Raw genomic sequence first — 12744 nt, forward strand, 5'->3', positions numbered from 1 at the left:
TAGATATATATATATATATTTTATGCACATAGAGATGATACAAAACCCACAAAGGAAAGCTCCAATTGAAATTGAAATGGGCCCGACTGTGTGGCAGATGTGCGAATCACTTCCTAGCCACTTGTAATTAATAATTCCATGCACTAATAACCCAGGATGTGTCACTCGGATTGATCCTCGACACGCTCAAGGCTCATGCGTATGAATAGAGAAAATAAGCCAGCTTTTGGTACTCCTTCCATGAGGTCTTTGTTTGATTTCGTATATCCATAGCAACATATCATGAGGAGGAAAGATGAAGCTGAATTGAACTGAAAGAATGTCACCTTTATTTTCCATGAATGTTCCGTTTCTTAAAAAATGCAACACTGACATTCTGACCTCTGAGAAGAAAAATCTTTCCGGCATCCGGTAGACAATGTCTGTCTGCGTATGCATTCACTTTGAGTGTGTGATTGCAGGTCTGCAGGTGGTTCTGAACTCAATCATTAAAGCCATGGTCCCCTTGCTTCACATCGCTCTACTGGTCCTCTTTGTCATCATCATCTACGCCATCATCGGCCTCGAGCTCTTCATTGGCAAAATGCACGCTACCTGCTATGTGATAAAAACAGGTGAGGACCTTTCGCTATTCAATGAGGACACATTAGTTTTGCATTTTTGTGTGGTATAGTTATGAAAGAATGGGGATGGTCTGGGTCCGTCTAGTTTAGTTCAGAATACATACAGGATTTAATTCCACAGATTGAATGGACATATTGCATATATCATATACTGTAAGTGCATTACGCTAAAAGGACAGATGGTGGCTTCCATTCAGTGATGAGATGAGTAATATCACTCATATTTTAATCTTAGGCTAACATTGCTTCCAAATGATAAAGATAGGTACTGTATAAGTTTTAAGATAAGATAAGATACGATAAGAAAACCTTTATTTGTCTCACTCAACTCAACTCAACTCAACTGTATTTATAGAGCACTTTCAAACAGCCATCGCTGCATACAAAGTGCTGTACATGGAGCAATTTAACATATACAACAAACAATAAAGCAAATCGGTAATAAAGACGGTAGAAAGCACCGAACAGCAAAACCAAGAACAAATCTAAGTCATGCTGAGTCAAATGCCAAAGAATACAAGTGAGTCTCACAATGGAGAAATTCCCAATTCACAGCAGCAAAATTATGAAAGGGAGAAAATAGAAGACAAAAAGTATATAAATACTGATTTACTCATGGTAAGCAAATCTGAGTTCGAATCTATGCTGGAACATGTCTCTGTGTAGTTTGCATGTGTTCTCATATTTACATGGGTTTTCTTGTGAGACACAATTTTTGTATTTTTATTTTTTGCTACTTGGTCATGCACTATGGTCGTATCTTGTCAACACCAGGGTTTGTATACAGGACACAGTAATTGGGTTCAGAGTAAAGGGGAGATTTATTTCAGGGTCAGCGGCTGAGGAAACATGGCAAGGGCTGGAGTACGCACACCAGGATGAAACGCACCGGACCAAGACAACTCAACTCAACTCAGCTGTATTTATAGAGCACTTTAAAACACCCACCGCTGTATACAAAGTGCTGTACATGGAGCAAATATCATACATACAACAATAAACAATAAAACAATAAATTAATAATGAAGACAGTAGAAAGCACAAAACAGTAAAACTAAGATCAAGTCTGAGTCATGCTGAGTCAAAAGTCAAAGAATACAAAAGAGTTTTGAGACGAGTTTGAAAGATTTGTCAGCGAGGGGGCTTGACGAATGTTCAGTGGGAGGTCTTTCCAAAGAGAGGGACCAGTAACGGAAACGACTCGATCCCCTCTGATCCTCCGCTTAGTTCTTGGTACTTCTCATCATGTCTGGTCCGCAGACCTGAGGTGCCGGGCAGGTGTGTAGGGGTGGGGAAGTTAAGAGAGCTCAGGTGGAGCGAGGCCATTTAAAGATTTGAAAACAAATAATAGAATCTTAAAAAGAACTCTAAAATGTTTAGGAATCCAGTGAAGGGATGCCAGAGTAGGAGTTATGTGCTCCTTCTTATGAGTACCAGTCAAGAGGTGAGCAGCAGCATTCTGGACCAACTGGAGACGCTTAATGGAGGATTGGCTGACTCCAAAGTGAAGTGCATTACAGTAATCCGGCAGATGTGACAAAGGCATGAATTACAAAGGGAAACCGGATTATTTGAACAGAAGGAAACTGATAACAGGTCAAAACAATCGGGGCGGAGCTGACAATTTGGCACAGGAGAGGAAGGGCAAGTCACAGCACGCCCCCCCCCCCCATCTCGGGCTGACCCCTGACGATGACTTCACTTGGACTTGACAAACAAGGAACCAACGACTTGGATTACTGGCACAGTCCTGGGTCTCACAAAAAACGCTCAGGGGAAGCTAGCCGGGCTCCAGCTCCAGCATATGAGATGGAGTGATCTGGAGGGCTGGTTCTGAGGCATTGCGACTTCAGCGGTTGGCCTCCTGAGGAGAAGGAGCAGCTGCTGCACTTGCCAAGCAAGCTGCCCTACCTGGGCTGCGATGGTTGCCTCGAAGCCCTCCTGGCTGTGGGCGAGACCCTTGACTCCCTGGTGTAATGCAGCCACCTGCTTCTCCCGCTGGGACAAGCGAGTCCCCTGTGCAGATCGAGCTGCAGCATGCTGCTCTGCCCCCGCTGTGTCCGTCAGTACACAGTTGCAGGGTTCAGAGTAAAGGGGAGATAAAACAGACTGAACCAGAAAAAAAGCGAGCCAGGATTATTTGAACACATGGAAAAGGGTAACAGGTGGAAAAATTCAGTGATTTATCTATTTTTTCTTGGATTTTTTTTTTTTTTTGCATTCTGTTCTCTCTGAACTGTGATGAATATTTATTGTCTCTGCAAACAAACACTACGTTTGTTTGCACTGAAAACAATGAGACCAAGAAGACACAACAGAGCAAAAATTTAACGGCAAAGTATGACAACTGAAACGCAACTCGAAGCTTCCTGTGAAGAGTTTGCATGGGTTTTCTTCAGCTACTCTGGCCTCCTCTTATGTTCCAAAAACACGCATGTTAAATTCATGCAAAACTATGAAGTGTTTGTAGCTGTGATTTTTTTTCTTTCTCACAAATTTTTAAAATCAGAGACGCAAATCTAGTTTTCAGTGTTAAAAAATATGTTTAATCACACAAAAAGCTATTAAAACTTGCTGTTGACCAGTGTTATTTTTGTTTTCTTCAGGTGCCCTGGCAGAAGACGAGCCAACACCATGTGCGGTGTCCGGCAACGGTCGCCACTGCGCACTCAACACGACAGTGTGCAGAGAAGGCTGGCAAGGTCCCAACAATGGCATCACCAACTTTGACAATTTCTTGTTTGCCATGCTCACCGTGTTCCAGTGTATTACTATGGAGGGCTGGACCGACGTACTCTACTGGGTAAGATAACACACACACAAAACAACAAATTACCTACGGAGGCTTGCACATCTGCCTCATGGGTTCAAGGGTTTGAACCTCAGCTCAGGCCATCCTCTGTGGAGTTTGCAAATTCTCCCCGCGGTTGATTGGGTTATCTGCAGGTGCTCCACCTTCCTCCCACATTTAAACAAACATGCATGCTAAGTTCAGTCTAATTTGTGTACAGGCGCTAAAATGAGTGTGAATGCTTTTTTTTTTTGTTTTTTGTTTTTTGTGCTCTTGTGAGTCACATCACAATGCACATAACACCATTTTATCGATGAACGCCTTCCTTTCTCGTTGTCCTCTTCAGCCTCTTGCTTTCATCCATGCATGTGTTACCATGCCAACGACATGCACCTTTAGGAAGGCTTCATAAAACAGAGTGAAAGAAAAAATTTGACTTTATCACTTTTGGATGTCTCAAATAGGCAACTATTTGAACGAATTAATTTATTGTTATTCTTTGGAATGTATGGACTTGACTGTTGATTGTGTCTTGGATTACATGAGGCTGGTTTGCGATACAGTACTGTAAGTATGTAAGTAATAACAGTGCCCTCAATAAAATGGTGACTAATAAATCATGTCTTCATAGGCGTTCAACCTATTTTGTCTTTTTCTGTTTGTGTGTGTTTGTAGATGAACGACGCAATGGGCTTTGAGCTGCCGTGGGTCTACTTTGTCAGTCTGGTCATCTTTGGTTCTTTCTTTGTTCTTAACTTGGTTTTGGGTGTCCTCAGTGGGTAGGTTTCTTTTCTTGGATTTTATGCGAGTTTGGTGACTTGTGACGACGATGACCTCTCTTGCTCTCGCTGTGCCTAGAGAGTTCTCCAAAGAGCGAGAGAAGGCCAAGGCACGAGGTGACTTTCAGAAGCTGCGTGAGAAGCAGCAGCTCGAGGAAGACCTGAAGGGTTACCTGGACTGGATCACTCAGGCTGAAGACATTGATCCTGAGAACGAGGAGGAGGGAGATGAGGAGGCAAAGCGCAACCGTGAGTTTTCCCTAAATTTAATTCCCCTTTTCCCTGCGACAAATCCTTGAACTCAGACAGACCAATCACATCTCAGTTCACAATTGGATGTTTTTCTGGTGGAGAGCGGCCCACGGGCATGATGGGTCAGGCCGCCCGCTTGTTCTTGCAGGTTTTTTTCACTTGCATGGCGCAATCACCAGCATTTAATCGCCAGGAATGTTCATATCGGAAACTTAATGTTGTTGAAGACCAACTTTGTTGTTTCCTGACTCATAGTGAGTCACAAATGTCTTTCTGTGTCGGTGCAGACAGGTCTGTTCAGTGCTCTTCATGTCTGTTTTGCTTTAACCTCTGCTTCTTCACTTGCGTCGTCAGCCAAGACAATTTACTGTTTTAGGCTTCTCTATTCCAGCTATGTGTTTGCCTTCTGACATTGTAGGTTGACACTGTTTCCAACTATTTCCACACCAGATGAATCCAGAACCCACTTTAGAGACGCTACATCTGTTAGCAAGTAGGCTAATAATTGAGGCAATGTATAACGTATAAACAATGCAGTCATTTTCTTGGCCAAATAATGAACATGGTTTCTGGTCTCAATTACTACGATTGCTTGTGTTTGTTCTACTGCTGTCAACTGACACACTGCTTCCTCTGCTGTCCGGCTATGTGAACTGCACGTTGGTAACACCAAGGGGTCACATTAGCGGACCTCACCGAGAAGAAGAAGGGAAAGTTTGGCTGGTTCACGCAGTCCAATGAGACACAGGGTAAATGTGTGCTTGTCCCAAATGGTGTTTTCATGCTCATTGTCATGATGGGCACACCATCTTTGTCCAAGAACTCATACTTCCCCTGCTTTGCTTTGCTGAATGCTTTCGTGTTTTGCTTGGAATCACTCCTCCACATCACATCACCCATTCAACATGTCCTTTTGCTCATTTTTTACACAACTTTCTAAAATTTGAATTGCTGCCAGTAATCCAGACAATAAAAAGAAGAAGAAAGAATAGTAGGCTAGCAGACGTAATATATGATGCTAGGCTAACTGTTTATCTGGTAACTATTTTGCCATTGCAAACTCTTCTACTTGTTTTTATTGTGCCAAATGACTTGTGTTATACAAACTCAACATAATCAATGGCCGGCTACCAGTTATCTCTTTTTTGATGACGATTAGCAGAGGTGGACATTTACACCTGTCCGTCAGTACCGACGGAATGTCCATCAGTCCGTCACTGATGGATTCCCGTTTTAGCTGGCAGACTGACAACTGACGGAAACTTTGAAACATTGACAGAATAAGTGCCAACAAAAGCGATTTTGGCCATCCCTTGGACTACCATGAACCCCCTACAAAAAAAGACAAGGGGCATGAGAAGCAGGAGCAGTAACATGAGAATTTTGTGTAAAGTGGTTCAAACTGTTTCTAAATGAATAAAATTGTCTGCTATTACCCTTTCAAGATTTTTTTTTGCTGACATTTATAAAAATGTGGTGACAAAATGGAATTTAGCAATGAAGGAAGAGTGTCAAAAATAACAATGACAAAGTGTCAAACTGGACCAGCCTGAAATAATTATAACTGACGATGACAGGCTTTGTTATTTAAAAAATGGACTTCAATCTCGACATGGTGGGCCGCAGTCATCGATGAAGCGGGGACACATGGAATCCAAAATATTTGCACAATCAAGTGAGCGCTGAGAGACTGACTCCACCCCCAATCGTTTGCTTGTCCCCTCCCATTTTTTTTTTATATATCCGAATTCAAGTTGGAAGTCAACCAGCATCCTGGAATGGATTGTGTTCCACATCTGAGATTCTCCTGTATATTTAGACAATCAAAGCTTTTTGTATGTACTTATAACCTCATATAAGTCTTTCATTCATCTCATGCTTATTTTGTAACATACAAAATATGAATATGAATTTTAAACATATTACATCACTATTTTGTCACATATATATATATATATACCGTATATATGTGTGTGTGTGTGTGTGTGTGTGTGTGTGTGTGTGTGTGTGTGTGTGTGTGCCGAAAAAAACTATATATTTTTTCTTATCATTTGTATCGCCAAAACCTAAAACAAAATCTTTGTATTTTTGATGAGGAACATTTGTAGAAACATGTTTTTTGTAGTTTTTTTAAGTTTTTGACGTGATTTTATGAGAGCTACATTTTCCACAACATAGATCTGTATGTGCTCATTTCTTATCCCATTATCACCATTAATCAAAATACTTTTTCACTTCACTGTCACTTTATTGGACAACTGATTTAACGTCTCTCGTAACCTAGACCAAGGTGTCTTACATAGACTCTATATAATGTGATATACTGCATCCTGAAATAAGATAAAAGCCATGGTTGTCAACAAGAAACTCTCTTTTTACTTGAGTGATCACAGGACGCAGGAATTGCTTGTTTTATTTTGTCACTGTATCTGTTTTCATGTGTCTGCTTTTGTGTGTGATTCAACAGCGAGCGTGCCGACAAGCGAGACCGAATCTGTCAACACCGACAATCACAGCGAGGATGACAAATGGCTCTGCTGTGCTCCTTTGTGGTGAGCGTCATATGCCATTCTTTACCTCCCCGATCACGTTACCTACAGTATTTACAGTTTCAAAACAGTTTTGTAAAAAAAGTTCCATTTTCTCTTCTTCTCAGTAAAAAAATTACTAAGTCAAAGTGCAGGTTAGTACCGTGATGTGACATCACCCAGTAGGTATGTGCATCATCCGAGTGGATTCAATTCATCCTGCATGCATTGATTTACTTAACTACCGTATATTGTTCCAATCCCTAACATTGTCCATTCCTTAAATAACTGCGATTCAATTGTTCATGAATGCATCATTTGTCTGATATCTTTGATATGTCCATTTTGCATTTGTTATGTTTCATTCAATCCTAATGTGGGTCACTGATGGTGTAGTGGTACACTGACCTGACTTCCTAACAAACAGTGTGGTTCTAAGACTACTCAGTGATGGCGTGAGTGTGAATGGTTGTTTTGTTTTATCTAGGCACCATGATTGACTTGCGAGTGGCGAGTCCGCCCTTCACCCAATGATGTGACCCTGTATAGGATAGACAATATAAAAACGGATGGATATTGCTACCGTGTGACACGTTGTTGTTGTTGTTGTTTTTTCCAAGTCGTCAGGGGCGACGGTGGAATCGTTTCTGTCGCAGGAAGTGTCGTGCCGCAGTGAAATCTGTGACGTTTTACTGGCTGGTCATCATTTTGGTGTTCCTCAATACTCTTACCATCGCCTCAGAGCACTATAACCAACCGGACTGGCTCACCGAAGTTCAGGGTAAGCTCAGTTTCTTCCCTTGTATCTTTCCATCTCTTCTCACGAAGGTTTCCATTTCAATAAAGGTTGTTTGTGTGTGTGTGTGTGTGTGTGTGTGTGTGTGTGTGTGTGTGTGTGTGTGTGTGCGTGCGTGCGTGCGTGTGTGTGTGTGTGTGTGTGTGTGTGTGTCTGTTTTCATTGACAAAATGAAGATTTGTACCACTTTCTGGGCACTCATTATCGGGCCATCATCCACAGAAGTAGTGGCAGAGAACGGTCACTTTCAGGTCGAAAAGCAGACACGATTCTCGTTGTTTAGTTTCTTTCCTTCCAAGTCTTTGCAGCTTGCACCGCGACATGCTGATCTTGTGTGACACCATGGCCCATAATGCCCCAGTCGAGCAGTGGGATGCCAGCTAGTATTAATATTTGGATTTAGAGGTTAACAAAGAAAAAAAAAATAAAACCTATCACAGTCCTCAGCTCCATTCTAGCCACAAACAACTATATCAAGTTAAACATCAAATTATGTTTGATAAATCGGCTCTGGCTGCAGCATTTAAAAGCATTATTGAACAAAACATTACTACTTGCATCAAGACACCGACTTTGTCACAAATGGAATTGGACGGGGTTAGCCTGCTGTCCCTAAAGGTGTTTGTAACGTACAAAAAAAAAATGTGAGCTCAATCATTAAGCTCATTGTCAGTGTTGTACATACTGGAACTATTTGTTTCTAAATGAACTTGATTTCACTGCTGGCTTTTTTTTTTTTTTCCTCAGATGTCGCTAACAAGGTTCTCCTGGCCATGTTTACTTTGGAGATGCTGGTGAAGATGTACAGTTTGGGGCTGCAGGCCTACTTTGTGTCGCTGTTCAATCGCTTTGATTGTTTTGTGGTGTGCGGAGGTATCATCGAGACTATCCTAGTGGAGCTGGCCATCATGTCTCCGCTTGGCATCTCTGTTTTCCGCTGCGTCCGTCTCCTGAGGATCTTTAAGGTCACACGGTAAGCAGCACATAGTGCAAACTGGTCCTCTGCAAAAATAATGTCTTCACCCTAACCAAAAGAAGTATAAAAAAAAATCTCTTTCATTTTCTTCAGCCACTGGGCATCACTGAGTAATTTGGTGGCCTCTCTGCTCAACTCCATGAAGTCCATTGCCTCCCTGTTACTGCTTCTCTTCCTCTTCATCATCATCTTCTCCCTGCTGGGTATGCAGCTTTTCGGTGGCAAGTTTAACTTTGACGAGACGGTCACCAAACGGAGCACATTCGACAACTTTCCTCAGGCCCTACTCACTGTCTTCCAGGTAGGTGGTTCCCATATTTTGAAACTGAGAGAAGGCCCGCTCCAATCTCTGTTCTAGTTCATCCTAAAGGTGTTCTTCTGAACCAAACTCATCCAAGCATGCATTTATAACAAAGAAATATAGGTTAGAGTTGGACAAACATTACGTTTAATTTTTGTTTTGTGTACCATTTTGCTCCTGTGTTACCCAGATTCTGACAGGAGAAGACTGGAATACGGTGATGTACGATGGGATCATGGCGTATGGCGGTCCAGCGTCATCTGGAATGGTGGTCTGCATTTATTTCATCATCCTCTTCATCTGTGGAAACTGTATCCTGCATACCACAAAATGATACCATTTGTGTGTAGGTTTTTTTTTTTTTTTTGGTCATTCTCTTTTTGCCACGTGACCAGGGTTTTTCCCTTAAGCCACATGACAAGATATTCTCCTGAATGTGTTCTTGGCCATTGCTGTCGACAACCTCGCCGATGCTGAGAGCCTCAACACGGCCCAGAAGGAAGAAGAAGAGGCCAAGAAGAGGAGGAACAGTGCCAAGTATTTCTTTTTTTTTTTTTTTTTTTTTTGCTTCCTCTCAAATTATCCAACGTGCTTCTGGCTAACAGCTCATTTTTAATCACTCCAAAATAGAGAGGCGGCTACAGAACACCGAGTAGAAATAGTACAAGACACTGATGGCGAGACAAAGGTACAGAAACACGTTCACGACTTTACATCAGTGTTCTGCTGTTTTTTTTTTTTTTTTTTAACCTCTGACCTTGTATGTAGGTGCCAGTCGAGCTCCTGCTGGGGGAGGACAAAGAACTTTATTCTGCCATTGACTCACCAGGTAAACTGATTGTCATGTCAAGTGAAATCCGAGGAGTCCACAGTCATGGACTTTTGAGTCACGGGAATTCCAAATTATTTTTATCTCATGAGAAATAAAATGAATCTCATAATCAAATAGAGATAAGAATGTTGTCGCGGGCCTCATAAAATGATGTGCTGATCTGCCCCCTCGAGCCTAAATTTTGACGCCTCCAGGCTAACCACTCTCCTCAAAAAATATGAATCTATGAGTTTTTACAGCATGTTTTGGGAATGTGACAAATGTCATCAAGGACAAATGAGAGTTGCAACTGAAAGGACCTCTTTCGGGTTCTTCGACTGAAGCGTCACGCTCGCTGCAATGCCCGTGGAAGAAAGGATAAAAATTCACCCATCCATTTTCTATACCGCTTATCCTGTCCAGGATCACGGGGAGCATACAAATCCCATGTCGATTAATGGCACACATTTTACATTCACCTAAGGGAAGCTGAATATAACTTCTTTCAGGGAAATTGAAATGCAATCGCCGTGTTGTTCTGTTATTCTGTTTCTAGTGTGTTGTGTGGATGACGACAACAACGACCTCCCAGAAGTCCCAGTTGGGCCCCGGCCTAAGAGGCTGTCAGTGCTCACCATCAAGGAAAAAACTCCTCCCATCCCTGAGGGCAGCGCCTTTTTCATCTTCAGCAGCACCAACCCGTAAGTAGAATTTTGATCAATTTTATGTTCGTCTCAATTAATTTTTTTGGGGTGGAGTTGCAGATCTAACTGTAACCAATTGAGGAATTGCTGATTTTGCTGCTTGGCAGTACTCAGCAGATCCCCTCACATCCATTGGACTCTTGGTTGGCTCGGTCCTGACTCCAAATAGCAATTGGAAAAGTCATCTGCCTTGGGTTACATATACGTTTTGCACCCAGCCCTGCGGATATTTACACAGTGTGTCTGACATTTTTTTTTTATTTTTTTTTTAGTTTAATTGTTAGCTGGAGGTCATGTCATATTATACCAGTGTTTTTCAAGTTTTTTTGAGCTAAGGCACACTTCTTTCATTGAAAAAATCTCGCGGCACACCACAAGCTGAAAATGTGAAAAAAAAAAACGCTTATTTTAACAATTAACATGTTATATTGTTACTATAACCATTTTTAACATTGAAGAATGACGTTATAACAGCTTGAATTGGAATCAAATGAACACAAAGAAAAAAGTATTTTATAATCTTTCATATTTATTGTTTCACTGTCGTCCTGCATTCATGCCGCACAAATTCGCTTGTCTCTCGTCGAAACACAAGGCAATTAGCTAGCTGTTGCTGCTCCCTAGCGGTATGGGACGGTACTACACGATTACTTTCTGGGCGATACAAATTGGATATTTTCCCGCGGCACAAAACACTGCATTATACGATGATTGCATTTTTCAATAATTAATTAGTTTCCTTGCAACATGTCCTCTCTGAAATGTTGCAGGTTTCGCGTGTTCTGCCATAGGCTGATCAACCATCAAATCTTCACCAACCTCATTCTGGTCTTCATCATGCTCAGTTCTGTGTCTTTGGCCGCCGAGGACCCCATACGCAACTTCTCTGCACGCAATATTGTACGTAAACAACATCTGTGAATTGTCTGGAAGCTTTCTTCGTTGATCATTTATGAGGCCATGAGCTGTCTCAACGTGATATCATCTTGCAAGTCATAGAATTCACGACTCACTGGGCCGGATTTACTAAGACCCAAATTGCTTGACACTGTTGGAGGCTGCGTTGCACGTTATCTCCAAAGATTGTGGCCCGATTGGTTAAAACTATATAGAGGTGGTTGAGACTGCCTGATTTGAATGAGTGTTTTGTGCTTTTGGTAGCGCCTATAGTTCTCATCATCGAAAATGTGGGACAGTACCTCAGATCCAAATTGGAGTTTGAACTGATGGAATTGGAAGCATTAGTGGAAGGAGCATACTAACCCTGGATTATGACCATTTTTGAATCACGCACACTCAAAGAATATGTGATCTTATGAGTGGGGTCTGCAGGATAAAGTCCCAGTCTGAGGTGCAAACATGTTGCACATGAGTGCAGTCTAAATAAATAAATAAAACTTGGGTTTGGGTGTATCTATCCATCGTGAGCACCATTGCATGAAAAACTTGAGACAGCATCCCCCCAAAAAACTGCTCTGAGGGAAGCCAGCAATAATTATCACAGTGTGGTGAAACAACCCCAACACTAGAGACCGTAAAGCTGAAAGGAGTTTTGTCATAGTTGATTTGGCATGACTCCTTCTTGTGACAGGATAACTCAGAAGCTAAAAAAAAATGTCATTGCTGAATGGACACTATGCTGAGTCAGTTTTTGTTTCTGTCACTTCAAAAATGTTTACACGAGTAAAAAAAAAAAAAATGAGCCATTCTCCCCGTTGTCTCCCATCTTGCCTGCGCCACAATAATCGCAGTCGTTGTTATGCACAATGGTGCCGGTTTCCACCTCCCTTTCAGACATGGTATTGAAAGATGTAAAATTAGCCACCACAACTTGTCTCAGGTTTGATGAATCACATTGCACGTGCTTAAAGTAATCTATTTGCACCTATTAACAGTATTTTGCGTGTTCGTGTAGAAAAACGCAAACTGGATTGTGTGACTATTTTGGCCATTTGGCAGACATTTTCCTCGGTGCGCGCCATTAGTCGATTTGCTTCCACTTCTGTTTTCATGTGCAATGAAGTTTGCGCCCATTTTCGCATCCACAAACTTTCAGTAAATCAGGCCCATTGTTTCATGAAGTTGTCAAATTTATTAGAAATATAATCTGGGAAAAAAAAATACGATTTTATATATAAATAAATATATCTATCTATATCTATATCTATCTATCGATATCTATC

At 41.6% G+C, this 12744-nt stretch overlaps 1 protein-coding gene across 19 annotated transcripts in view; it reads left to right on the forward strand.

Annotated features, from left to right (window-relative positions):
* The window catches only part of cacna1db (calcium channel, voltage-dependent, L type, alpha 1D subunit, b), a 58333-nt gene that overhangs the window by 21151 nt on the left and 24438 nt on the right, over nucleotides 1-12744 (forward strand). For 12 of the 19 annotated variants that reach the window (XM_019873142.1, XM_019873145.1, XM_019873148.1 and 9 more), the window contains exons 6-21: nucleotides 462-614; nucleotides 3230-3426; nucleotides 4090-4193; nucleotides 4273-4442; nucleotides 5120-5194; nucleotides 6913-6997; nucleotides 7102-7128; nucleotides 7594-7754; nucleotides 8517-8742; nucleotides 8839-9046; nucleotides 9237-9357; nucleotides 9469-9583; nucleotides 9677-9734; nucleotides 9815-9875; nucleotides 10414-10558; nucleotides 11332-11461. In XM_019873142.1, coding sequence (XP_019728701.1) covers nucleotides 462-614; nucleotides 3230-3426; nucleotides 4090-4193; nucleotides 4273-4442; nucleotides 5120-5194; nucleotides 6913-6997; nucleotides 7102-7128; nucleotides 7594-7754; nucleotides 8517-8742; nucleotides 8839-9046; nucleotides 9237-9357; nucleotides 9469-9583; nucleotides 9677-9734; nucleotides 9815-9875; nucleotides 10414-10558; nucleotides 11332-11461 — 2036 coding nt within the window. The remainder of the gene's footprint in view (nucleotides 1-461; nucleotides 615-3229; nucleotides 3427-4089; nucleotides 4194-4272; nucleotides 4443-5119; nucleotides 5195-6912; nucleotides 6998-7101; nucleotides 7129-7593; nucleotides 7755-8516; nucleotides 8743-8838; nucleotides 9047-9236; nucleotides 9358-9468; nucleotides 9584-9676; nucleotides 9735-9814; nucleotides 9876-10413; nucleotides 10559-11331; nucleotides 11462-12744) is intronic. The other 7 variants (XM_019873147.1, XM_019873157.1, XM_019873161.1 and 4 more) reach the window with 3 other exon arrangements.

This window comes from Hippocampus comes, unplaced genomic scaffold, assembly GCF_001891065.2.
Source record: "Hippocampus comes isolate QL1 unplaced genomic scaffold, H_comes_QL1_v1.1 scaffold28, whole genome shotgun sequence".
Classification (NCBI taxonomy): Eukaryota; Metazoa; Chordata; class Actinopteri; order Syngnathiformes; family Syngnathidae; genus Hippocampus; species Hippocampus comes.